This window comes from Microdochium trichocladiopsis (assembly GCF_020744255.1).
Source record: "Microdochium trichocladiopsis strain MPI-CAGE-CH-0230 chromosome Unknown B0I36scaffold_10, whole genome shotgun sequence".
Taxonomy (NCBI): Eukaryota; Fungi; Ascomycota; class Sordariomycetes; order Xylariales; family Microdochiaceae; genus Microdochium; species Microdochium trichocladiopsis.
In genome coordinates, this window is record NW_025763553.1 from 828,278 (window position 1) to 851,163 (window position 22,886).

Consider the following 22,886-nt stretch of genomic DNA (forward strand, 5'->3'; position numbering starts at 1 on the left):
ATGTTTGATTATGTAATCATGATCTGGCATGTCACTCCACAATCCCCAGGCCTCAAAGGGTGGAGCACAGCCTCCGTCCATACATATTTACTCTAGTTACTAGCCAGTAACGAACAGTTGGAGATCGACCCGTACCTTGCACTGCCTTGTTGCGCAATGACATACGACGAAAGCACCTAGCGCAAACGGTCGACTCCAGAGCCTCCACGAGCGACACACGCCAATGCAACCGTCCCGCCCGACACAATGAGCAGCAGCACGACGAGGGATGCTCGCCACGGCGCACGCTCACGATCGCCCATGTCGCCCGTTCCCGCCTCACCCTCGAAACGGTCGCGCGAGGACGACTACCACCGCGACGCCAAACGCCGTGCTACGTCTAGACAAGGCTCTGTAGATCACCGCGAAGGCGAGAGTCGCACCCACCGCCATGACAGAGGCTCCCGGCACGATCGTGAGAGCCGCCCACGCTCCCGCCATCGCGGCGGCGAACGCACCGACCACGATAGAAGCGACCGCCACCACCACCACCACCATCGGCATTCAAAGCCCTCCAAGAAGCCCGCCACTGCTGCCTCCGCACCCGAGCTTCCCTACGGCGCCCGCCCCCTCCTGTACAAGACGGACCTGGAGCAGTTCCGTCCCATTCTGGCGCGGTACCTCGACGTGCAGAAGCAGCGCGACATGTACAGCATGGACGAGCGGGAGATCCGGGGCCGCTGGAAGAGCTTCGTGGGCAAGTGGAACAGCGCCGAGCTCGCGAGCGGGTGGTACGACCCGGACGTTTTCGCCACCGCCGTGCTCGAGGACCGCGCCGTGATGGCGGAAATCGCTGCTGCCGGCGGCGGCGTCGGCGGGGCAGGCCTTGGAGGTGGGGGACATGACTCCAATGGCGGCAAGAGTCGGCGAGACGAGCCGCGGCATGAACACGGGGAGTCGTCTCGACGCGGACAGGGCTCAAGGGAGGAATCTGGGGCTCCTCTGAACCACCGGGGCTCGAGCAGCGGACATACAGAGGGCAGCCCGGGACAGCCGCACGACAGACAATCCCATTCCGCCCTCAATGATAGTAATGCCGACGACGACGACGACAACGACGAAGACTACGGCCCAACCCTACCAGGTACCGGCACCAACAGCACCGGCCGATCCCAAAGAACCCAACACCAGGCCGCCGCCCCGAGCATGCCAAACCTCCAAGACCTCGCCCTGCGCCGGGAGCTCGTCGCCGAGGCCGACGAGCAGTCGCGCGCTGACGCGGTGGCCCAGCTCCGCGCCGACCGCAGGGCGGACCGGGTGCTCCAGAAGGAGCGCCTCGAGGACCTGGTCCCGCGCGCGGACCCGGGCTCCCGCGAGCGCAGGCTCGAGAAGAGGCGCGAGGTCAACGACAAGATGCGCTCGTTCCGCGACGCCTCCCCCACGGCCGAGGTCGACGACCGGGACCTCATGGGCGGCGGAGACGGCGGCGGCGGCGGTGCCGACGACATTGCCGAGCTCAAGAGGCAAAAGGCCGCAGAGCAGCGGCGCAAGACCGAGCGCGAGATCCGGCGCGAGGAGGAGGCGCGTGCGAGGGAGGCGGAGCGCGAGGAGAGGCTGCAGAGCTACAAGGACAAGGAGGACAAGACGATGGCGGTCCTGAGGGAGCTTGCGCGGCAGCGGTTCGGGTAATCTGGTCCAGAAGAAGGAAAAGGGGGCCTGGCGTTGAGAACGCAAAGCTACGGTTTTGTGGCACTAGGTCTGTGTTTATCACGAGGGGAGCCAGTCCTACTTTGAAAAGAACATCCGAGATGGTCTCAGATGGATCTCTGTGGCTAAATACTTTTTAGGTATAGATGATCGCCATAAGTAAATAGGCCAGTCCAAGAAGGAATCTGATGAACCGGCGGCAGTAGCAGCAGGGGGGTTGTTCACTCCGTCTCAAATTCATAAAAGGGGGGTATCTATGCAGGATTAAATAACCTGCGGCGGCATCGCATGAAAAAAAAACATGATGCATGACGTCGCTTACGTTGTCTCCATCCACCTCTCATTCACATTTGTTTTTCCTTCATGCCGGATGACTTCCCAAATTGATCCCGCCATTTGCATTATTGCCATTACTGCTCCCTCCATGGATTGTGCACCCTACACAGGCACAATCGTCCCCGCACGGGCAGTGCTCTGGCTCGCCCAGACAGCCGTAGCTGTAGTTGAAGACAAGATAGTCCGAAGATACCGTCTGCTGCATTTCTGGGTGCGGCAGCATCTGCTCCAGCAGTGGGTCGCCAGCCGGGGACGGCATCGCGCTTGATGCCTCGGAGCTGTGCATATCTTCCGTAGACCCATCCACATCTTCGTCCCCATTCTTGGTCCAGTCTGCCACATTGATAGCAGATGCGACATAGTCCCTCGTCACGGTGTTGAATGGATGATCGATACAGCCAAGACACTCGCAGACATCGCCGCATTGGCATTGCATAGGCCGGCCCAAGATACTGTTGATCTGCCGGTTCTGCTCAGCGGTGAGTCCGGCCATCACGGGGTACGCGCCCACCACGGTGACTGGTGGATAGACTTGGTACGTCGGAGGGTACTGTGGAGCGATGCCGTTCATATACACGTATCCGTTGGCCTGTGTCGGCATTTGCGGTGGCATTTGTCCCTGCCAGAATGCTACGCCATTTCCAGGGTTCTGGATATAGACCGCTGGCTGCGCCTGGTTGAGCTGTTGGATTTGCTGCTGGTAACCAGGCAGGAGCGCTGGTTGAAGATCAGGCAAAGGTGCTTGCGGTAATTGTGCTGGTCCTCGAGCTTTATTCGAACAGCACCCACCTCCACTACTCATCGGTTGTTTGTACGAGCCGTTCTTCGGAGCCGGATGCGTGCTTTCTGAAGATATGGTGTTACGGTCGCCCTGCATAGGACTATGGCTCCCATTCGGCGTCGCCGGCGCCGTCTGCTTTCTCGAGCTGCAGCACGACCCAGCAGCCGGGGGGCTTGCGGTGTTTTCCTTTTGTGCCGTGTTTGACGTCTCATCAGGAAACTCGGGATGTTTCTGGGCGGGCGACGCTGAAGTTTGCGGAGACAGTGGAGACCCGTTTGTCGTTGGTACACTACCAATGGTATGATCTATCGAAGAAAATGAGGATATGCTGGGCGACGGCATAATGTTGAGAGAGCTCGGGTTCATTCGCTCCAGAGCAGTTGGATCGATAGACTGATTACGAACATGTCCATTGCTTTTGAGCTTCTTGACCCGGTGGGCTGTCCTTGTGGGTGAATGAATGCCGGTCTCTGCTACACCATCTTCCTTCTTCACGGTGACCCCCTGATGGGCCGCTTGTTCTGTGGCCGGAGGACGGCAGCCATGATGTTGGATTGGAATCGCGGCTTGAACGCCTCCACAGCCACATTGGATCCCAGGAGCATGTGGGCAAGTGCTCAGCGGTCGTCCAGGCTTCTTTACCGCGATCATGACACGATCATGATGTGCACATTTCGTTGAGCGATGCCCACGTATGCATGGCGCACTAGCAGGAGGCGACCTTATCAGTGATGGGTTGCTTCATAGGTGCAGCCAGACGAGCGGTAGTAGTCTCTTTGAGCAGGGACGGGTTGGTTTCTGGGGGGGAAAGGGAAACAGAAGTATCTCATGTAGATTTGCAGAACATACCAGGCCATCTTCACTCCATTAATCACAGGCATTCTGTTGTGGGAGGAAGTACTTCTCCAAATACTTCAGGTTGTAGTAGTGGTCGTAATAGCCAGTCGGACGGTGGTACTCCGTATCACAAACGTGGCAGCTGGTGTTCTGTATTCCCGCGACAAGCAGCAGGCCGGCCTGAGTGAAGCAGTTTGCCGAGCGCGGCTGCAAATTTAATTGGCGAAATTCTTGTCGCAGTCGAGGGTTGGTGTCGTACCCGTACCCAGGGGAACGGGTCGGGCTGCAGGTTGCGTCTGCGCCTCAGTGCAGATCTGCCCTGGGAGACAAAATTGGTGAACTGCACAAAAATCCGGAACCTTTTGGCAGCATGCAGAAGGTTTCATTAGGTTGTGGTCGTCCTAATGGTAGCCTGTAAAAGTCCTGTCCGAGCCAACCCAATGTTTTGCGTCAGGCCCGTCAGCACTTGATGTCTTATGAAAACTGATCTGGCCCAGGGGACTGGCTCGAGCTCGCCCGGAAACCTCGGCAACGACGCTGAAGATGCTGTCCTGGATGGCCAGAAAAAAGAGCTTGCTGCATGTGCAGCTGTGATATCCAAGGGTCCACGGGGCCCGCCTAGTCTCGGCACGGCGAGATGGTGATGGCCACACGGGCTGGAAGAGTTGTAGATGGGCGGAGGTTGCCGGAGGCGGACAGTCAGACGCGGTCGTGCGGTGCTTTGCGAAGATCGGAACGAAATCCGAGCTCAAAGCCAACAAGGTAAAACCGGAGCAGCACCACGGCACTGGCCACGGCGCCGTAGGGCAGGAGGTCCTGGCGCAGACCTAGACGGGAGACCGGATTTGTGGGTGACGAAGATTGAGGACCAAGCGGACGGACTGGACCGGAAGGAGCGTGGCTCGAAGCGACACATGTGAGACAGGATTGGGGATACTGATTCAGGACAAAATCCCAAAGATGGGGGCTTGTGGTTTGTGTTGTTGTTGAGTAAGTAACCTTGTTGCCGCACGGGCTGCTGAATCCGGGCTAGGACAACCGTGTCAAACAAAGACGACCCGGGCTCGAGGTCAGTGAGCAGCCGAGCCTTGACAGTACAGTCGGGGCAATGGAGGGCGATCGTGGCCATGGGAGAGGGCGCGGAAACATTCGACCTGCGTGCGAGCGAGCAGCCTGTTTCGTCAAGGTGGGATGGGATGCCAGAGTTGAGCATGTTTTTATGTAAGCAGCCCGGCCGAACGAAACGTGAGGGCGGGGCTGTTCTGGGCATGCACCCGAGCCACCTCAAATGTCCAGCTCCCCCACGGGCAACACAACTGCCTGCTCACACGGGTTGTCGCAGTGAAACATGTGACCCCTTGCGCGTCCTAGTCCGACAGCCGCGCCATCAGAATCCCCTGGCCTGCCTGGGTGAAGGTTCTTGGGCGTGTCGTGCTCCATGGATGGATGGTTGCGCCTCCAAGCAACTCCCCGTCCGCTTTCCGCCTTCACATGCTCCCGCGCCGGCTTGGCACAAAGCAGGGTCCAGATCGTTAAGCCCAACGCGGCTGCAGGGTCCCCGATTGGCGCGCAGTTGCAGACGCTTCCAGCTCTACGTGTCCGCGTATTCATCAGGGTCAGGCTCGTCGGGTCAAGAGACTCCTCGTATTCCATCCAAATCGACGCTGGCAATCGAGCGTCCTTATCGAGACTTGTCGGGCCACAGTCCTCGTTGGACAATCAGACTTTCTCCGACCACCTCTAGCCTCCACGAACCCCCCGCCCAGCCCCTGTCGTCTCCGTCGATCGTTCAGGGAGCCACCTCGGACCATACCTAGTTTGCAGTCTAGCTCGCCAAACTAGATTGTTTCAAGCGGCAGCCACCTTTTCGCCCCCAAGAGTGTGCAGGTCTGCGGATCAAGACGAGGAGGTCCCAGCCCGTTCGCATATAAGCTTAGTGAACTTCTGGCCCCAAGAGTAGCCGCGTCGAGGAGTCGAGACATTGCTTAGTCCGCAGCCACCGCGAATAGAAACAGCCTGCACAACTCTCGAACAAGATCGAGAAGGTCCATCGGGTGCATAGCAAGAGAATTTCTGCATCCGCTCTGTTTGATGTCCCTGGAGAGCAAGAACATGCCTTCCGGTTGGCATGGTTTGTGATTGGTCCCTGCAGGTCACCTAGTCGTATTGACTTGGATACACCAGCAGATACACCTCAGTCTGATGTATCGGAATCTGCAAACATATCGGCTGCTGTCAAGCGCTTTCGTGGCCTAGGTGCCTCCTCCGGTGGCACAGGATCCTTCTCGGCGGCTGTCAACGTTGTCTCGATCTGTGCCTTGTCCTCGTCCATAGGTTCTCCATCTCCCTCACTGCCGTCCTTGTCCTCGTCCATGGGCACCCCGTCAATATCTGTGTCCATCTCCGAACCGTACATGTCGTCTTCTTCGTCATCCATGGTGTCATCTACAACATCTGACGCTGGCAAAGGTTTGAATCCTCCACTGTCAGCCGCAGGCGCAGCGCCCGCTTCAACTGTCTTCCACTTTTTCGACTTCTTCACTTGTGCCTCTACTGATTCTTCCCGCCGGGCCGATGGCGGATTCTCGAACGTGTCGACGAAGAAACGCTGGCTCTCGATTGGAAAGGCAGACCAGCCTTCCCAGAGATCCAGGACCAATCCAATGCTTCGCTTCCACTTGTCAGCCCTGAGACGTCCCCAGTCATTCCTGTCCGCCATGAGTCCCAAGACCTCAAAGACTTTGTGACGCTTGAGCGCATGCTCGAACAGCTGACGAAAGCGCCAAGCATGCCGCACGCCACTTGTTGCCGAAGATGAGAGGATGTCACTGACGACATAGAGAGCAACGAGACTGGCTCCGCTACGGTCTTGTGCCTCCGCTGCTTTGGCCGTGGTCTCCTCGGCAGATCGGCCAAGATCTTCCGCATCGTCGTTGTGGCTCTTGATCCGTTCTGATGCAGGGACGGTCAATGCAAGCGGGTTCACAATATTAGATACGATCAAACTGGTGACTTCATCTGCGCCACGGCTCGAATGTGTGATGGCAAACGCCGTGATTCTGGCAATGTCGCCTTTGCGAATGCGGGTAAGACTCGTTGGGAGTCGGGTGAGGAGATGCGTCAACTTGGCTTTGTCAAGAGGGTTCAGATACGTTATTGGTTCCTCAGCCTTCTCCCCTGGTTTGGTGCCTTCGTTCTCGGATTCGTCGTCTTCGGATGAGTTGTACTCTGGATCGGAAACGAACTCGTCGATAGACGTCGTGTACTCATACAGCAGAGGTTTTTCGGGCAGCTTCCACGCATGGCTGTCCTCAAACACCGGGACGAAATTGCCTGACTTGCTCCGTCTGGTGTTAAGACCGGTCACAATTTCCCACAGGCGCCACCTGTACCACACGCCACCTTCGCTCCGGGCATCCCAGATCCACGCCCACTGTTCGTCCTTTTGAACTTCTGGGCGAGACATGAGTAGTGCCTCAAACTCGGGACCATGTTCTAGCACCGCCTCAACCACCTTGTGGATCAGGGCTACCTGCTTTACATCGCGCGGTGCTTGTATCGGAACGTGCAGGATTGTCTTGGCTATGGGCCCTCCTGGCCCGTACGAGGTGGGCGGAGCATAGCCCCGGCGGCCGCCGTGCTGGTACGATCTTGTGTTCCTATCTCCCATCTGTGGGACGGGCTTGGCACCGAATGGGTGTGATGCAGCTGCCGAGGAGGATAGGTTAGATGCCGCGGCAGCAGTCGATACCGCTGAGGACAAATGACGGTGTATCGTCAAATAGAATCCGTAGCCAAGGTAGCGGTTTTGCAATGCGCTGACCGCGGAGTCCAGATCCGCTGCTGGTGTCTCCTTTGACACTGTCACAATGGCTGTGAAAGATCTCTTTTCGGTGTTGACAGATTGAGCTGTGGGCGGGAGGATCTTAACGTTCTCTACAGCGAGATCCGAGGGTAGCAGCGCTTTGACGAAAGCCGGTGATGTGCCAAGAGGGAGACTTGCTAAACGCAACGTAGGCTTGGCGACCGCCTTCTCCTCTGCCTGATCACGAATCCGGGCGCTTTCAGCTTCGTCATCGCTGACGTCGAAGGCTTGGTTGACGGATTTTGTGGGTGTGGATGTAAGGTCTGCATCTTCAAACCCGGCGCGCCCAACAGCACGGTATCCATCGTGAGCTCTGTCGACCCCCTTCTCTTTCTCGCGGGAAGATGTGTATCCTCCTCGTGAAGGCCCGTCGTATTCTCGTCGCCGATGGACCGAGTTTGGAATTGGGCCCAGAGATCCGGGGCCGCTCCTTGGTGTCGACACGGGACCTAGAGAGCCAGGGCCGCTCTTCATCGAGCCGGCAGTGCTGCCCATGCTGGCGCCAAAATGCCGTCTTGCCGCGCCCCCTCCGAGCGCGCTGCCGCCACGACCGTAGGGTGTTCCATGTTGTGAGCCGCGTGATCGCGTAAACTGGTTGAGAGGGTCGTCGTCGTCGTCGTCGTTGTCAAAGCTCTTGACAAAGCTCTCGTAAACGGCAGCTGTCTCCTCAGCCTCGCGTTTGCGCTTCGCCTCTGCCTCCTGTTTTTGCTTCTCGAATGCGGATTGTTTGGAAGCTGTCTGCAGCTTGGCCTCAACGTTGGGGAAACCTGTCGGGGGTTTGTTTGCGGACATGATGGCGCGCGTTCGCGAGAGCCTCAATGGAATTCTGGCGACCGAGCGCCAAGCATGGCCAGGAAGCTCCACGCGTGCTGAAGCTGGCTGTCGTGGTAGCAGTGGCTCTGGAGTAATTGATGCTGCCGGTTTAATCTGCGAAGTACATGATGCGAACAGTTGGAAGGATCAACCTAGGGTGGGACCCACTTCCAGCCGTCATGCTCCAACACAAGATGATGGCAACCAGGGCAGGCAAGACGGCGTGCTCACCCTTCCCCCAGATTCAAACATACCAGTGGCATCCGAACGACGTCTTGAAGTTGGCTGCTAAGCTATCCTAGTCTCTTTGACGCACCGAAGGTGGTTTCTTACCTCTCCCTGTGAGGCGACGACACAATTTGGTTCCCGGACAACGTCAATCGCTTGCTGTCGGCCGGGTCGAAATCGGCGCAAGCCGTCTCGATCGGCATTGACGCGGCGACTTATTTTTGCACATGGCGCGTCGGATATGTTTGAGAGCGCAGTGGCAGAGCGTCAGGCCAATAACTTCCATCCTGGGTGCGTATTATCGCAAAGGTTGTTGGCGATAAGGTGCCACTGGCCCGCGATGGCAGCTGGCTCGGCGCCGACGTCGGGACCTGCAGAAGTCCAGAACCGCCGCTGGCCGCGCTCCAGAGCAGGCGGCAGCTCTGAACGTTGTGCTTCGCACCTCGTCACAACTCTTGCTCGCGCACGCCGCCCTCGATTGACCAGTACTGGCAAGACCTATCCTCGGTGCGCACTTAAGCAACACACGTGGACTGATAGCCCACATACGCACTGTGCCGACGCCCTGAACCAGCTGCAGTTCTCAAAACCCCGCCATGAGCCACCCGCACGCGCCTTTCCGCCCGCCGAACAGCATCCTCATCATCGGCAGCGGCGTCTTCGGGCTCAGCACAGCGCTGTACTTGACTGAGCAGCGCGAGTTCGCCAAGACTTCCATCACGATCCTCGATCGCTCTCCCGAGCCCGGTGTCTTCCCTGCCCGTGATGCATCCAGCATAGACTCGTCTCGCATCATTCGCGCCGACTATGCCGACCCCGCCTATGCGCGGCTCGCTGCCGAGGCTGCGCACCACTGGCGCAAGCAAGAACCGCACGAACTAGGCGGCGAGGGTCGGTACACCGAGTCGGGTCTTTTCCTTGTCGCCAACAAGGACGGCACCCCAGGGCTCGGCTACACGCAGAAGAGTTGGATCAATGCCATGGCTCTAGCGAATGCAGAAGGTGGTCGCGGGCCAAAGAGTGTGCGAGTGGGTTACCATGCCGGACAGCTGCGTGCGATGACTGCTGCCGGTGGTACCTTTGGCGACTGGGGATACCTCAACGATGCCAGTGGCTGGGCAGATGCCACCAAGAGCATGCGCTGGCTTTATGAGAAAGTGGTCGCGACTGGCAGGGTACGCTTCATCAACGGCACTGCCGAACGACTCGATGTAAAGAAGCCAATCTTTGCGCTTCCAGGCGTCCTCGACAACAAGCCTCGAGTGAGTGGCGCTATTCTTGAGGACGGGACTAAGCTGTCTGCGGACCTCACCATCGTCGCAACTGGCGCTTGGACACCGTCGCTCCTGGACCTGCAGGGCCAGGCTGTCGCCACGGGGCAGATTGTGGCATATCTCGACATTACTGAGGAGGAACAGGCCAGGCTCAACGACATCCCTGTCTTGCTCAACTTCTCAACGGGATATTTCATCATCCCGCCACGCGATCGTGTCCTCAAGATCGCGCGGCACAGCTACGGCTATCTGAACCCTACCGAGGTGCCCACACCTCTCGGCATGGCTGACAAGTCAGCTGCGACCACACTGGACCAAATCACCAAGTCCAGTACGTCGACAACCACAAAGAGCACTGATTCAGCCTCGGCGAAAGCACCAAGCACGCCAACCGGTACGGCTTCTGGAACAGTCAAGGTCTCCAAGCCGCGAACACATCTGACACACCCTCCGGTCACGCCGACGACATCAAGTCTTCCCCCAGAAGCTGAAGCAGGGTTGCGCGCTGCGCTCAAGAAATTTCTCCCTTGGATGGCTGACACGGAGACGCGGCCATTTTCCGAGACTCGCTTGTGCTGGTACACCGACACACCCTCTGGTGATTGGATCATCGACTACCACCCATCCTACTCCGGTTTGTTTGTCGCAACCGGCGGCAGCGGGCACGCGTTCAAGTTCCTCCCTATTCTCGGTGCAAAGGTTGTCAGCTGTCTCAAGGGGCAGTATCCGGCCGAGTTTGCAGACAAGTGGCGCTGGCGCGGCGTCCAGGGTCTCGGTGATGGCGATGCAGAGCGCACCATCATAACCGAGGACGGCAGTCGTGGTGGTGTGCCTGGGCAAATCCTTGCTGATGAGCTTTCACGAGCTCCGGCAGTCGCGCCCGAGGAAGGCGACAAGGCTGCGTCGTAATGTCTGGGTGCTTAGATATAATGCCATCCTACGAGCATGTAGCAATGAACCACCAACAATATAGCCATAAAACAGAAAGAAGAAATTTTATGTATAAGTGCTACACTTGGAATGCTTAAAACATCATCTGTCTCGACACCAGCAGTGCCAAAAGATCCGTGGTGAAGGTCAGTGAGTTGAAACATAGGCGTGCTTGGTCTGGCTCGTCCATATGGAAAATCTGATGCCATTCGTGGACGACGATGACTAGCAATTGAAGAGATGCTCACTACGAAGCACAGGTAAGCATGGGCGGAAGCATGGGTCCTTCATACGGTGCGTTTCTGTTGAGTCATGGACTACTGCAGTCTTGGAAACTTCAGGAGGACCGCGAGTTCTCAAAAAAAATAAAAAAAATCATCGCTATTAGTCAGATAGCCATGAGCACCGAAAAGGGTGAACTTTACCCTGCGACGAGCACATGCCGAGACCGTGAGGTAGGTAAGCTCCCCGATGCTCTCAGCCTGAGACCAACGTGAGTTCCATTTGCTCGTTGTTGTTGCGCGTCCGTCCTTTGCATGGGCTGGGTGCTCCGATAGGTGAAGGTGTGTGCCCTCCCTCCCCCTCTTCTCTGTCTCTGAGTATCTACGACTGTTTCTGCCCATGAGATCAAGCTAGTGGCTGTTAAGGGAGGCGGATGCGGAACGTTTTGTTCCTCCCACCACCAGATGAGGAGCATGACGTGGAGTTGACTGTACCCAAGTCTCGTTTGTTTTCTCGCCTTGTTTATTGCTCAGGGTTTTTTGGGGGGTTTCCTTGCTGCTCTGGGGTGAGGAGCGACAAGCAAGCAGGCAAAAAGGCAAACAGAATATCCAGTCATACACATTTGTGAATTTCCTTTATCTTCGTAATCCCCCTATGTTTACAGCCTTTTTCTCCCAGCAAAACTAGGAAGATCTTGAGGAATCCCTCACATCACTGGTCTCATTGTGCTCTTAATGATAAAGCATCCCATGAATCGCCCTTGCCTGGATTGAATCAGGACGCACGAAGATGTCCAGCACGACGGTACCCTCAGCCGTGATTTCCTGGCCCACTTCGCGATATTGTCTTCACGGGCACAACATGATATTGGACCCAGTCACAAATCTTAGAGAGACAGGCAAGAATAGGTTTGATGAGAGCGGTCAAAAGATGCGCACGGTGGAATTTGTATCTAGACTAAAAACCTTAGTCGATGCCAGCGGCGCGAGTGTCTTATAAGTAGACCTCTTTACCAATCAACTCAGCTCCCAACCTCATCCCCAAACCAAAAGGTAAAGGTCTGGTCTCCTCTCAAATGCGAGAATCGCAAAAGAGCAATCTCAGGGAGTACTCAGCGTCCCTTCCTTGGGAAGTGCTTTCGCCAGCATTGTCTGGTAATCCAGACAAAATGCGGATAGATGCCCCTATCACGGGTTGACATCTGTCACAACTCTAGCCGGTGGGACACCGACGTCGTGTTGTCGTGGCCAAGACTTGATGATAGTGATGTGACGTGTCACCAACTGACCACGCCGGGGAACAACCCCAAACTGAATTAAGACGGCATCCTCGTCCAGCGCTCATGCCGCCGAAGAATGCAGTCATGCAATCTATGAAGAGCGTGCTCATTGACTGAGGAGTGATCATCAGACATAACGACTCCTCGTCAGGCACACATTATGTGTATCGTCCCATCCATTTGTTAACGCCAGTGCAATGCAGTAATTTTGGTGAAAAGAAATCAAAGTGTACAAGCCTGCCGAGGGCTCAAAACGCAACGCGGAAGCGAGTGCAGAATGATCTCCCGAACAGGCGAGGAAGTGAAGTTGTGGTCGTTAAGTCATGAAATGCGCGAACTTTGTATCGTAACCTTACGCACGGACATTGACGCAGGTGACGATTCAAAGTGAGTCGGGCGATTCGTGTTGCGCGAGCCACGGGCCAATACAATGCCTAGACCTTGCGGAAATCTTGGAGAACGGGGTAGATCATCTCGAAGGCCTGGTAGATCTCCTCCCTGACTTTGGCACCAGTGAGAACGATTTTGCCGCTGACGAAGATCAGAAGGACAATCTTCGGTTTGATCATGCGGTAAATGAGACCAGGGAACAACTCGGGTTCGTAAGAACTGAAGTTGTGGTGGCGCGAAGCCAAACCCTCGAGGCGGATGGGGAACTTGATGTCGCAGCTGCCGACAATGTTCTGGATCTTGAAGTCGGTGAACTTGGCATTGAAGCCGAGTTTCTGGATGATGCGAGCGTACTTGCGGCTGGCAAGCTTCGAGTCATCCTCAGATTTGGCACCAGTGACGACCATCTTGCCGGACGCGAAGATGAGAGCCGTCGTCTTGGGCTCACGGATACGCATGATGACGGCGGCGAAACGCTAAGCAACTCGTCAGACCCAGCCCTTGACACAAGGCGCTCTGGTAGCTCTTACCTTGGGGTTGTACTCAGCGTTGCGAGCGTGCAAGGCAATCGTCTTGAGGTCCAAACGGCAATCGAGATTGACCGTGGCAACGATATTTCTTGAAAGTGCAGTGTGAGCCTCAAGAGGTCTACGCAACTCAACTCAAAGAGTGTATCACGAGATTATACATACTGCAAGGTTGGTGTCAGACCACTGCCACCCTGCGTGGCGGCAGGCGTCGCAGCTGGGGTCGCAGGGCTCCCGCCGTTGACAGTTGCGCCATTGGCAGCACTGCCGTTAGGCAGTTGCGAACCGTTGGACGGAGGAGTGAGCTCGCCAGCAGCGCCGGGGAACGACAAGGAACCAGCAGCCGTGAAGGCCTTTGCCTGAGCCGCGGTCGACGGGTGAGTCTGGATAGGCTCCATGATTTCGCACTTGTGATTCCCTGAGGATTGGAAACTGTCAAGTGTGGACTGCAAGGTGCGGCGTTAGAATATTGTCTTTATAAAGGACGGAAAGCGTGGCTCTAGTTTTGCCACAGGCAATGGGATGGCTGGCGCCTCGAAAGGCAACCACACCCATCAAACAAAACCGTCTGTTGGGTGGTGGGCACGGCAGTGGATGGTGGGCTGAGGAAGGATATCCCTCTTACATGATAGATGTGTGAAGGAGATGAACAAGTTAATGTCTCCCCAGCACGGAAGGAAATTGGAAGACCCGACGGTGGTTCGGAGGAAGCCGCGTCGGTTCTGGGCACACACGGAACAAGGGCGTTCAAGAACGTCGAAGTCGATCGAATTCGCGATGGTTAGATCGGATGATCGAAGTGACGAGCGCTGCGCAAGGTGGATAGACGAGAGTGTCGACGATCGAAGGTGGTGACGCGGAGATGCGAGGCGACCTGTGACTGACGACGAGAGGGCTCGATCGATCTCTTGCAGCTAGGCTGAGAGGAAGGTGAGGAGACCTTGAGATGGTGATCCTCGAGCAGTGGCTGGACTGCTCCTAAAGTCTCTATTGATCTTTGTGCTACGGTTGCGACCGGTGCGGAAGGTGGCGCAAGTGTCGATAAAGAGACTGCGCGGTGTTTGCCGACAAACACGATGTTCCTCGACGGACGAGAGAGCTGTCCGGCTTGACTGAAAGACTCAGAAAAGAGAGGGAGAGAGATGTGGGAGACGAGCGACAACGACGACGACGACGATGCGTGACGTGGTGCAGCAAGTTCTTGACGGTTACCAGCTCGGCACTTGTGCGAGCGGAGGGGTGGTTGTCAGATGTGGAGAAAAACCAAACGCAACTGGCAGGCAGCTGGCAGGGAGTGCGTGGCAGACGAGTGGTTTGATTGGTGGAGGAGAATGGTGTGTGGGGTCGGTCAGTACTTCCGCAGGCGCGAGAGCCTCTTTGGAAATCCAAAAACCGAGGGGGGAGTCCCGGGCTCTTTATAATTTTTCAGCAGCCGCCTCTGACTTGCACGCACACCCACCATGTTCCGAGCCCCGGCACAGCTGGGGTGGTGGGGCGCCCACTTTAATTGCACCCTAGCGAAGACGCTAGCAGCAATGCGCCCAATCACGAGCAGGGCTCCGCCCCTTATTTTATCGCTCGCTGGGATGTTCCTCTCCAGAAGTCCGGCCAGGTCACCCCAAGTCCCACTGCCCCGGTAGACGATCAAAACTGCCTCATTGCGCAGCAATACACACGTTGCAGTGTTCTACGTCACTGACGCATGTGTCATGATCGCGGATACGCTGTGGCGCAGAGCCAACAACATCCGGCAGGCGGCCAGAGATGCCTCATCGCATGCTCAAGTAACATAAGAGCGCGATACGTCAGGAGTAGCTGGCGACAAGCCATGTGCTCCCAAGCATGTTGTTGGGTGCAAAAGGGGATTGACGCGGAGGAAGAAAGAAATGGATGGACATGGAGAAGATTATGTTGACCGAACTGGTCAGAATTTTTTGCAGGAAGAAAACCCACCATGATTTGGGCACACACGCACGGTTCAGCTTTTTCGTGTGCACCTGGGCCGTGACGAGCCAGATCCGGCTGGGAACCTTATCTGTGGACGGACATGTGGTGCGAGAACTTGCTGACCCCCGCTGTCAGGGAAGCTGTTTCAAGGTTTGCTCGTGTCGCGAAGTTCGCACGGTGACCGGGTCTCTCCTTGGCCTGCTGAAGAGGGGTTGGGAGCGGATACAGACGGGTCCGGGTGGTCAGCAGAGGCTAAGGCAAGCCTGGCCGTGCTGGTCTGCTATGCGTAAGAGTCGCCCAGCAAGCCCACTTGCTGAAACAGCTCCCGTGTTCTCGGCGGTATTCGCCTGGCTCGGCTTCGTGCGGGCTGTATGTGTATTCCGAAATGGCGAGGCATGACGACCCGGTGTCCTGCAGTAGAGAGCCAGGCACTGCTCCAGGGAGATGTTTGGTGTCGAATCTGTCCGAGGTTGGCATTGCGCAGACGGAGCAGTCCGAAATAGTTGTGGTGTCGAGGACGAGAGGTCGAGGTGACGGACGTGCATAGCATATGACGAGCGAGTGTGCCTCATGACGGTTGTGTGGGCGGGCGTGTCGATCCTTGGTGTGACGGGGGCTGGCGGTGTGGACTTGAGTCGGTCATGGCCCCGTCGTACTGGTACTGTTGGAGGTGTACTCGCACGACGTCGAGTTGTCGATTCATTGTTGCGTAAGTCGTCGTTGTAAAGAAAGGCTTGTGCATCAGGAGTTGGGCCTTGGGCACAGTTGGCGAAGCTTCGCGCCGTGAAGGTAGTGAAGACACGATCGGGTTGGAGAGGCAGCAAGCAAGCAGGCAGGCAGGCAAGCACGGAGGCCAGCTTGCTTGCGGCGGAGTTGACTAGGGCCAAGGACGGGAAATGAGGCATGGCACAACACGCGCTGGAATGTGCGCAACCGAGCACGGGTGGCCACAGCAAAGGGAGGCGAGAGCAGCGGCGACTTTGGGCACTGCTCCTACTGCCGGGTGGGCTGGGGCAAGGGGCTTCACAGTATGGCCCTCTCGCGACACTACCCCTGCGAGGTGCTTGCGTGGCTGAGATTCAGGAGGTTTGGCCGGGCTTATGGGAACGCGCAGGAACCCTGCCCAGCCATGGCTCGTGTCGTGAGCCGGTGGCGGGACGCGAAGAGATTTCATCCCCTCCCTCCTCTTTGCACAACCAACCTCAAGGACCTCAGCAGCACGCAGGAAGCCCTCTTGGCGTCTGCCGTCTGCGCTCATGCAACACACACGCACGACCCGAGCCGTGATGCCCTTTGTTGGAGAACACGCATGCTACCCTCATGAGTCTGCCGTGGCGAGGGCTTGAGCCGTTGAGTCTGCTCGCGAGGGACGGGAAGCACGACAGCGCCAGGAGCCGCGCACGCAATGTCTGCCTGCTCGCCTGCCTGCTCGCCTGCCTGCCTGCCTGCCTGGAAGCTACCCAGCACTGGAAGCAGCACGCACCACCAGACTGCCGCCAAGCGGCACCAACCCTGGCCCCTGATTCGCGCAACACGAATGACTCATTTCCCGTGCCCCATCCCTCTCCGCATCCGGCATCTGATACGTCAACCACGCCAGCCGAGCTTGTCGTGTCTCGTCCAGAGACGCGCCCCTAGCCCGAGCGCCGTCGTCCCGTCCTCGTCTTCGTGCTCGTTCGTTACTCGAGGCCACGCTGGCCTGATCCTCGTCGTGACTCGCCCGCAGTGGCGAAGACGCTTCTCGGAAACCCGTCTGTCCACCAGGCAACGCAATGGCCTATGAGACATGAGCGCGCGCCGCTCAGATGCGACAGGATCGCAGTGTGGCACGCGGACACGGGCGAAGAATGGGAGCCGAGGGCCGCAACCACGCAGAAATAAACAAGGCATGGTGCGAAAGAGAAAAAAAATTTGATTCGTTTGCGTGCGTGCTTGGGTTGTTTGCTTCTCTCGCCCCCACAATTTCTTTTTTTCCTGCTTCTTCTATCGATGTCCACTCCTGTAAGTGGTTGGTGGCTGTCGTACCGGCCGGTCGACCGCCATCTAATTGGTTAAGCCTCCCATCCTTCGCGCGGCTGAGAGCGCAGGACTTTGACACACCCTCCTCCTCAAGTCTCTGACGGAAGGCAAAGGCAGGCAGGCATGAGCCTGGCGCTTTTCCGTGGCGTCCTGGCCACCCCTGGATCCCTGGATCCACCCATGTCGAGCCAACTAAAAAACCCGTCCAGCGCAAAGCCACTGTCGCTCCAGCGCGATGGGCGAATCAGTGCGCGGAGAGGCGTGGCAGATAAGCCCCCGTAATTCCCAGCAGTGGTGCGGCTCTCCGTCGGCACTGAGCGCACCTTTGCCCCCCTAACCACACTTGGAAGCCCGATGCCACCCAAACCAGGTATCTTTGTGTAGCCAGTCTGTCGCACTGTACGGCTGCGCTACCCGACCCCTGAAGCCCAGAGCTGCAGAATCTGGGGGAATCAAAAGATAAGCATCATCAAATGGCGGAGGCTGTTGCTAACGACTTCGTCGTGTGGCCAATCGCTGGCCCAGACCGGTCCTGTCACCTTTGCGACCTGGTCGCCGATGCGGAGATATGCTGATGGCGTTCTTGCTCTGCTAATCTGTGCGGTACTGGTTGTGTGGATGTGCCCGGAGTCCCTCGCGTGTCACATACGTCTGCCCTCGTCGTATGATCAATGCCAGAAGTATATATCACCTCTATCCGTCCGCACCCTCATACGAGCACAGAGGCTCAAGCGTGGCAATGGACTCGTACAGTCTTGACCTAGAAACCTGAAAGATATGTTGGCATTCATGGCAAGTGATTTGAATTTGGCACCAGGCACTAGCAACCTTTCTTGGGCGTGTTTTGTGATCGACTTTAATGGCATCTTCAACTTCGTCCGGTAGTCTCTATGCGAATTGCACCATCATATGAGTATTGCCGATGAATTTCAGGCCATTGGGCGGCATACAATAATCACAGGGTTCACTCAGGGTCCAAGACATTGTCCGCCCTCGTGATCAGCTCAAGGGGCTCAAGGGGCTCAAGGGGTCGTCGGGTCTTAAGTTACCCCTTGCTTCCTGTCACTGCTCCCTTCTTGCAGGTTGCAGGAAAGTGGGCAAGAATATGCCGGAGTACAGGTTTGACGAGTCTGGGCAGACAATGCCATTCCCCGCACCGGACAGAACTGAATGCCACATTGGCTGGGATGTCATCTCTTGAAAGCATACGTGCAGCGAAGAAATCGTCAAGATTATGAGCCACTTAGCCTATAATGGCGCCGCCTGAAATAATTAAGTAGCGTGCTTTTCCGTACGAGATTCGGGGAACGGCAAGCACTTGTAATCTGGTCTTATTCATCGCAGCTGTAGACGAGAATGATTACGGATGATATTCATCGAGCCATCCCCGCTTGTATTGTGAATTGTCTGCGCATATATCGTCCTTGATGAAGGCATGTGTCTAAAATGTATTGGTATTATATGGTCTTCATCTAAGCTCGTGCTCGTTATGTAACCCTCGATTGACAGTGGTGTGTCCTTTGCAGTCGACCGGCATGCTTGAATCTACCATTTCATCTGTGGTGCCTTGATCAAGTTTGTATGCAGGAACTGGGGGCATCCAACCGAAAACATTCGTGTTCTCAACAACCCAGCGACGACCGCCGACTTTTCGTTTTCGTGTTCTTTTTCGCATATCACGGTATCACCAATTACTCAAGGAGACTACTCCCCACCGCCAAGATCAACCAAGCCTGTTCACGCCGTCAACCAACACCACGGGCGCTCTGGTGGAGCAAGAATGGTTCTTCCCTGGCAGGAGTCATATCATTCCACACGAAGCCTTGCCATCGCAATGAGCTCCGCGGCACGGCTCTCAGTGTGTGCATGTGTACATAATGGCAATTAGAACCGGATGACTAATACGCACTCCTCTCACACTTGAGAGCTGACAACGTTCATATCCGATATCGTCTAGCGGCTAGGATACCGCGTTTTCATCTTCCATCCCCTCTCATTCTCTGTCATGAGGGAGGGTAAAAAGGTCCGCGGGGGCCGGGGTTCGATTCCCCGTATCGGAGACATTCCTTTTGCATAGACTGGTCTCTCAGGGTGTCATTCTTTTTGGTTGGTTTAATTGGGGTGCTGACTGGGAAAGCTGAGTGAGGCCTCGGTTTGGTTGGATGCTATCCGATCTGGGTTCTCCGTCAACAACTTGCACAGGGATACCGGTATTGGCTGTTGGCAGTGGTTGATAATACACCCCTTGACAGGTTTCGAACGGTAACGCTGTACTAAAGATCTAATTGGAGCGCGGAAGCCGGGCAGCGCGGCATGCTGTGACCTCGAGTTGGTGGCTGAAATGCAACTGCAGCTCTTCACGTTGTAGGGTCTTTCTCACGAGATGTCAAAAGGTGTTGAAACGGGCGCGCCCTTCGACGACCAGCGGCGCGGATGTTGCCATCTTGACCGGGGTGTGTAGTGCTTTACTCAGCGGGTCCTGGCCCTTTCAGTCGGAGCACCTGGGCCAGGGGGAAAGGCGTCATTCTCCAACGACCCCTCAAATAACAGCTCGGCGGCCGGACACTTTTTTTTTCTTGCTCCTAAGTGTTAGGCGGCTGACACACCGCTGTCAGACTGCAAGTACGAAGCTTTTATATACTAGTCAAAGGAACCCAGCTAGACATCCTCTCGCACGTCGTACAGACTCCCGTCTCTAGCCAGCGCAGACTTTTCCTAGCCAAACAGTGCAAGCTTGAACAACGCGGACACACCGTCCACCATCGCCATGGACGAGACGGCGCCGCTCCTGCCCGAGGACACCCGGGTGTACGAGGCCCGGCGGCACAGCATCGACGATGTCTCCGCCGCCAACAAGGACTTTGTCCAGTTCGACCCGGAGGGCGACGCCGAGAACCCCATGGACTGGCCGGCGCCGTACAAGTGGACCATTGTTGCACTGCTCGCGTCCATGGCCTTTACGGTGTAAGTGAGCTCCGTACTAGCGCTGGACGTTGTTCATCATCAACGCCGGCGCTCAATGCATGGCCTTGGCTAACAATGGCTGCACAACTTTGCATAGGACATTCACGTGCATCTCCGTGGTCCCCATCGCAAGCCGCATCATTGCCGACCTCGAGGGCGAGGGTAGCAACCCGAGCAAGTCGTCGAGCGTGCTGCTCGTCACCATCTGGGAGCTCGGCGAGGCGGCCGGCCCGCTCTTCATCGCACCCCTCTCCGAGGCATATGGCCGGTACCCCGTCGTCAATATTGCCAACATGCTCTTCATTGGCACCGTGGTGCTCGCCGCGCTTGCCACCAGCAGTGAGACCATGATCCTCTCGCGCTGCCTCACGGGCGTCGCCGTCATCTCCAACGTCCTCAACCCGGCCATCGTCGGCGACATGTTCCCGCCCGAGCAGCGCGGCACCGCTATGAGCCTGATCCAGCTCGCGCCGCTGACCGGCGGGGCGATCGGGCCGGCCATTGCGGGAGCGATCGCCGAGACCGCCGGGTGGAGGACCATCTTGTGGATCTCGGTCGGCCTCGCGACCGCTTGCGAGGTGCTGTTCCTGACGCTGTTCCGCGAGACGTACCAGGTGCCCATCCTGCGGCGCAAGGCGGCGCGGCTGCGCAAGGAGACGGGCAACAACGCGCTGCGGACCGTCTTCGACGCCGACGATGGCTTGTCGAGCACCAAGAAGGTCCTCGAGGGCGCCATGCGGCCGCTCGTCGTGTTCTGCGGCTCCGGTGTGCTGCAGGCCATGTCGCTGTTCGGGTCTGTCGTGTTTGCCTTCTTCTACATCATGTCGACCACCCTCCCGGACATTTTGCAGGATTTGTACAAGCTGTCTCCGGCGATGACGGGCTTGTCGTTTGTGCCGTTCAGTGAGTGTCCCTCCCTTCTCTGCTACCAGGATTGATCCGGAAACTCTCAGTCTCAGCCTCATGCTTCGTTTTGCTTTGCTTTGCATGTCTCGACTAACACACACCTCTTTGCGAAATCCTTCAGGCGTCGGCTCCGTCGTAAGCGTCATCATCTGCAACAGGATCCTTGACCCCATCTACGTGCGCCTGCGCGACGCCAACGGCGGCGTCGGGCGGCCTGAGTTCCGCCTCCCCGTCGTCATCGCCGGGTCCTTCAGCCTGCCGCTCGCGATCCTGCTCTACGGCATCGTCGCGCAGGCGCGGCTGCCGCTGCCCGTGCTGCTCTTCAGCGTCGGGCTCATGGGCGGCACGCTGCTGCTGGGCTTCCTGCCCGTCATGAACTACTTTGTCGACGCGTTCGGCCTGTACTCGGCGTCGGCCATCACCGCCATCATCGTCACGCGGTGCATCATGGGCACGTTCCTGCCCCTGCTCGCGCTGCCCCTGATCGACGCCCTGGGCTATGGCGGCGGCTTCGCGGTGCTCGCGGGGATATTGCTCGCCATGGCGCCCATCCCGATGCTCGTGATGCGGTATGGTGGCAAGTGGCGGCAGCGGTCAAAGTATACTCGGGATGCTTAGACGACGGGGGCGAGAGGGAGAAGAGGAGAGGAGGAGGTGTCATTTAGATGGTGGGAAGTCCCGATCACATTTTGGAAGAGAGGTGGGAAAGAAAGCATAGCGAAGCCTTGTCAAAGTTGGACCAGCCCATGACGGATCTGCATGCATGATTGAGATGTTTGGGTCTCTTTTGGGCGAGTGCATCTTGGATTTGTCCTTGTCGTTGTTGCTTGACCTATAGACATGATGAAATGACGAACATATCGATGCCATGCCCGATCTCGCTTTATCAAGGCGCGGGGGGAAATCACAAGAGACCCTTTGATATGTCCACTTCAATCTGTACCGTGATTATTGATGATCCAAAGGTCGGCGATGCGGCCAGGCTTATCGCGTGGAATCGCGCATAGTGGTTGGAGATGCCCGATTGGGGTAGCATAGCCGGCAGGCTTGTGACGCTTTGCGGTTGGAGATAGTTGGTAGGCCCAGATCTCGCCCGTCGGATTGGCTGGGGACGTTTTTTGGGGGGAGGAAAACGCGGGGGTGTCTCAAAGTGCTATCAGCTCAAAGGTCGAGCTTGCCTGTACAAGGTGCGTAGCAAACGTAGCGAACGACAAGCGGCGTGCCGTTTCCGGGCCTTGGTTGAGTGGGATCGTGCCTATCTGGAGAGGGGTGTTACATATAATACTTTAGGAACACATTGTCCGCAATGACGACTCCCGTGGTCGCTTTCCCTGATATCTGCACGGACTGTGCATGCGGATGCTTCTGCAGTTGCACATTTGCTACAAATCATTGCCATACTTGAGATTGTGTCGTCCACGTTCTTGCAAGGCGATTACCATAAAAGTCGAGTACATACCAATCACTCGGCCTTCAAAGTAACGTGCCGTATCTCACACCCTGCAGTCATCGGCGTGTAAGTACAGCAGACATTCTCAACCTGCCGACTTCGAGTGGCTCTCTGTTCTGTGTCCAGCTCTCTCGGGCCATGCTGGTCACTTTACATACTCAGCTTACACAATGACCTCGTCAACCCTCCTGTGGCCTGCCGGCCTGCTCTTCCTCGGCGTGACCTTCTTGAGCCTCAGCAGGACTCACAGACAAGAGCTGCTAAGCATCACCGGGCTGCGTCGGCTGAGCTCATCCCGCCCGACGACACCAAACGTCGAGAAACAGCCACTTACACCCACAGACACCTCGACTGCCCCAAACGCAGCACTCAAAACCACATTCCCGCCTTCGCAGCGCGACCAGCTCGTGGCGCTCAGCAGCAGACTGCCCG

The 22,886-nt window shown here is 57.0% G+C and overlaps 8 protein-coding genes and 1 non-coding gene across 9 annotated transcripts; 5 read left to right on the plus strand and 4 right to left on the minus strand.

Annotated features, from left to right (window-relative positions):
* Positions 1–75: 75 nt before the first annotated feature.
* On the plus strand, positions 76–1,906 carry B0I36DRAFT_27423 (uncharacterized protein). The gene is made up of 2 exons (XM_046151346.1): positions 76–1,735; positions 1,833–1,906. The coding sequence occupies exon 1, from the start codon at positions 247–249 to the stop codon at positions 1,666–1,668; it is 1,422 nt and encodes a 473-aa protein (XP_046007165.1). The 5' UTR covers positions 76–246; the 3' UTR covers positions 1,669–1,735; positions 1,833–1,906.
* Positions 1,858–3,695, minus strand: B0I36DRAFT_27420 (uncharacterized protein). Its single transcript, XM_046151344.1, has 3 exons — positions 3,653–3,695; positions 3,209–3,509; positions 1,858–3,108 (listed from the first exon to the last, which is right to left on the minus strand). The coding sequence occupies exons 2-3, from the start codon at positions 3,390–3,392 to the stop codon at positions 2,048–2,050; spliced, it is 1,245 nt and encodes a 414-aa protein (XP_046007166.1). The 5' UTR covers positions 3,393–3,509; positions 3,653–3,695; the 3' UTR covers positions 1,858–2,047.
* A 968-nt stretch (positions 3,696–4,663) lies between these two features.
* Positions 4,664–5,645, plus strand: B0I36DRAFT_27417 (uncharacterized protein). The gene has a single exon (XM_046151343.1). It carries the CDS (start codon positions 4,768–4,770, stop codon positions 5,455–5,457), a length of 690 nt encoding a protein of 229 aa, XP_046007167.1. The 5' UTR covers positions 4,664–4,767; the 3' UTR covers positions 5,458–5,645.
* Positions 5,646–5,834: 189 nt separating this feature from the next.
* B0I36DRAFT_252117 (uncharacterized protein) lies at positions 5,835–8,297 on the minus strand (the record flags this gene model as incomplete). Its single annotated transcript, XM_046150661.1, has 2 exons — positions 5,835–7,838; positions 7,950–8,297. 2 exons carry the CDS (start codon positions 8,295–8,297, stop codon positions 5,835–5,837), a joined length of 2,352 nt encoding a protein of 783 aa, XP_046007168.1.
* An 845-nt stretch (positions 8,298–9,142) lies between these two features.
* On the plus strand, positions 9,143–10,729 carry B0I36DRAFT_367435 (FAD dependent oxidoreductase; the record flags this gene model as incomplete). The annotated part of the gene is made up of 1 exon (XM_046159463.1): positions 9,143–10,729. One exon carries the CDS (start codon positions 9,143–9,145, stop codon positions 10,727–10,729), a length of 1,587 nt encoding a protein of 528 aa, XP_046007169.1.
* Positions 10,730–12,685: 1,956 nt separating this feature from the next.
* On the minus strand, positions 12,686–13,566 carry B0I36DRAFT_367436 (transcription factor TFIID-domain-containing protein; the record flags this gene model as incomplete). Its single annotated transcript, XM_046159464.1, has 3 exons — positions 12,686–13,117; positions 13,172–13,259; positions 13,334–13,566. 3 exons carry the CDS (start codon positions 13,564–13,566, stop codon positions 12,686–12,688), a joined length of 753 nt encoding a protein of 250 aa, XP_046007170.1.
* Positions 13,567–15,240: 1,674 nt separating this feature from the next.
* On the minus strand, positions 15,241–16,075 carry B0I36DRAFT_27431 (uncharacterized protein). Its single transcript, XM_046151348.1, has one exon. The coding sequence runs from the start codon at positions 16,018–16,020 to the stop codon at positions 15,358–15,360; it is 663 nt and encodes a 220-aa protein (XP_046007171.1). The 5' UTR covers positions 16,021–16,075; the 3' UTR covers positions 15,241–15,357.
* Positions 16,076–19,076: 3,001 nt separating this feature from the next.
* Positions 19,077–19,194, plus strand: B0I36DRAFT_t160. Its single transcript has one exon. It is a non-coding gene; the product is annotated as a tRNA-Glu (tRNA).
* Positions 19,195–19,694: 500 nt separating this feature from the next.
* B0I36DRAFT_275405 (major facilitator superfamily transporter) lies at positions 19,695–21,912 on the plus strand. Its single transcript, XM_046151373.1, has 3 exons — positions 19,695–20,098; positions 20,196–21,001; positions 21,126–21,912. Exons 1-3 carry the CDS (start codon positions 19,902–19,904, stop codon positions 21,620–21,622), a joined length of 1,500 nt encoding a protein of 499 aa, XP_046007172.1. The 5' UTR covers positions 19,695–19,901; the 3' UTR covers positions 21,623–21,912.
* The last annotated feature ends 974 nt before the right edge of the window (positions 21,913–22,886 follow it).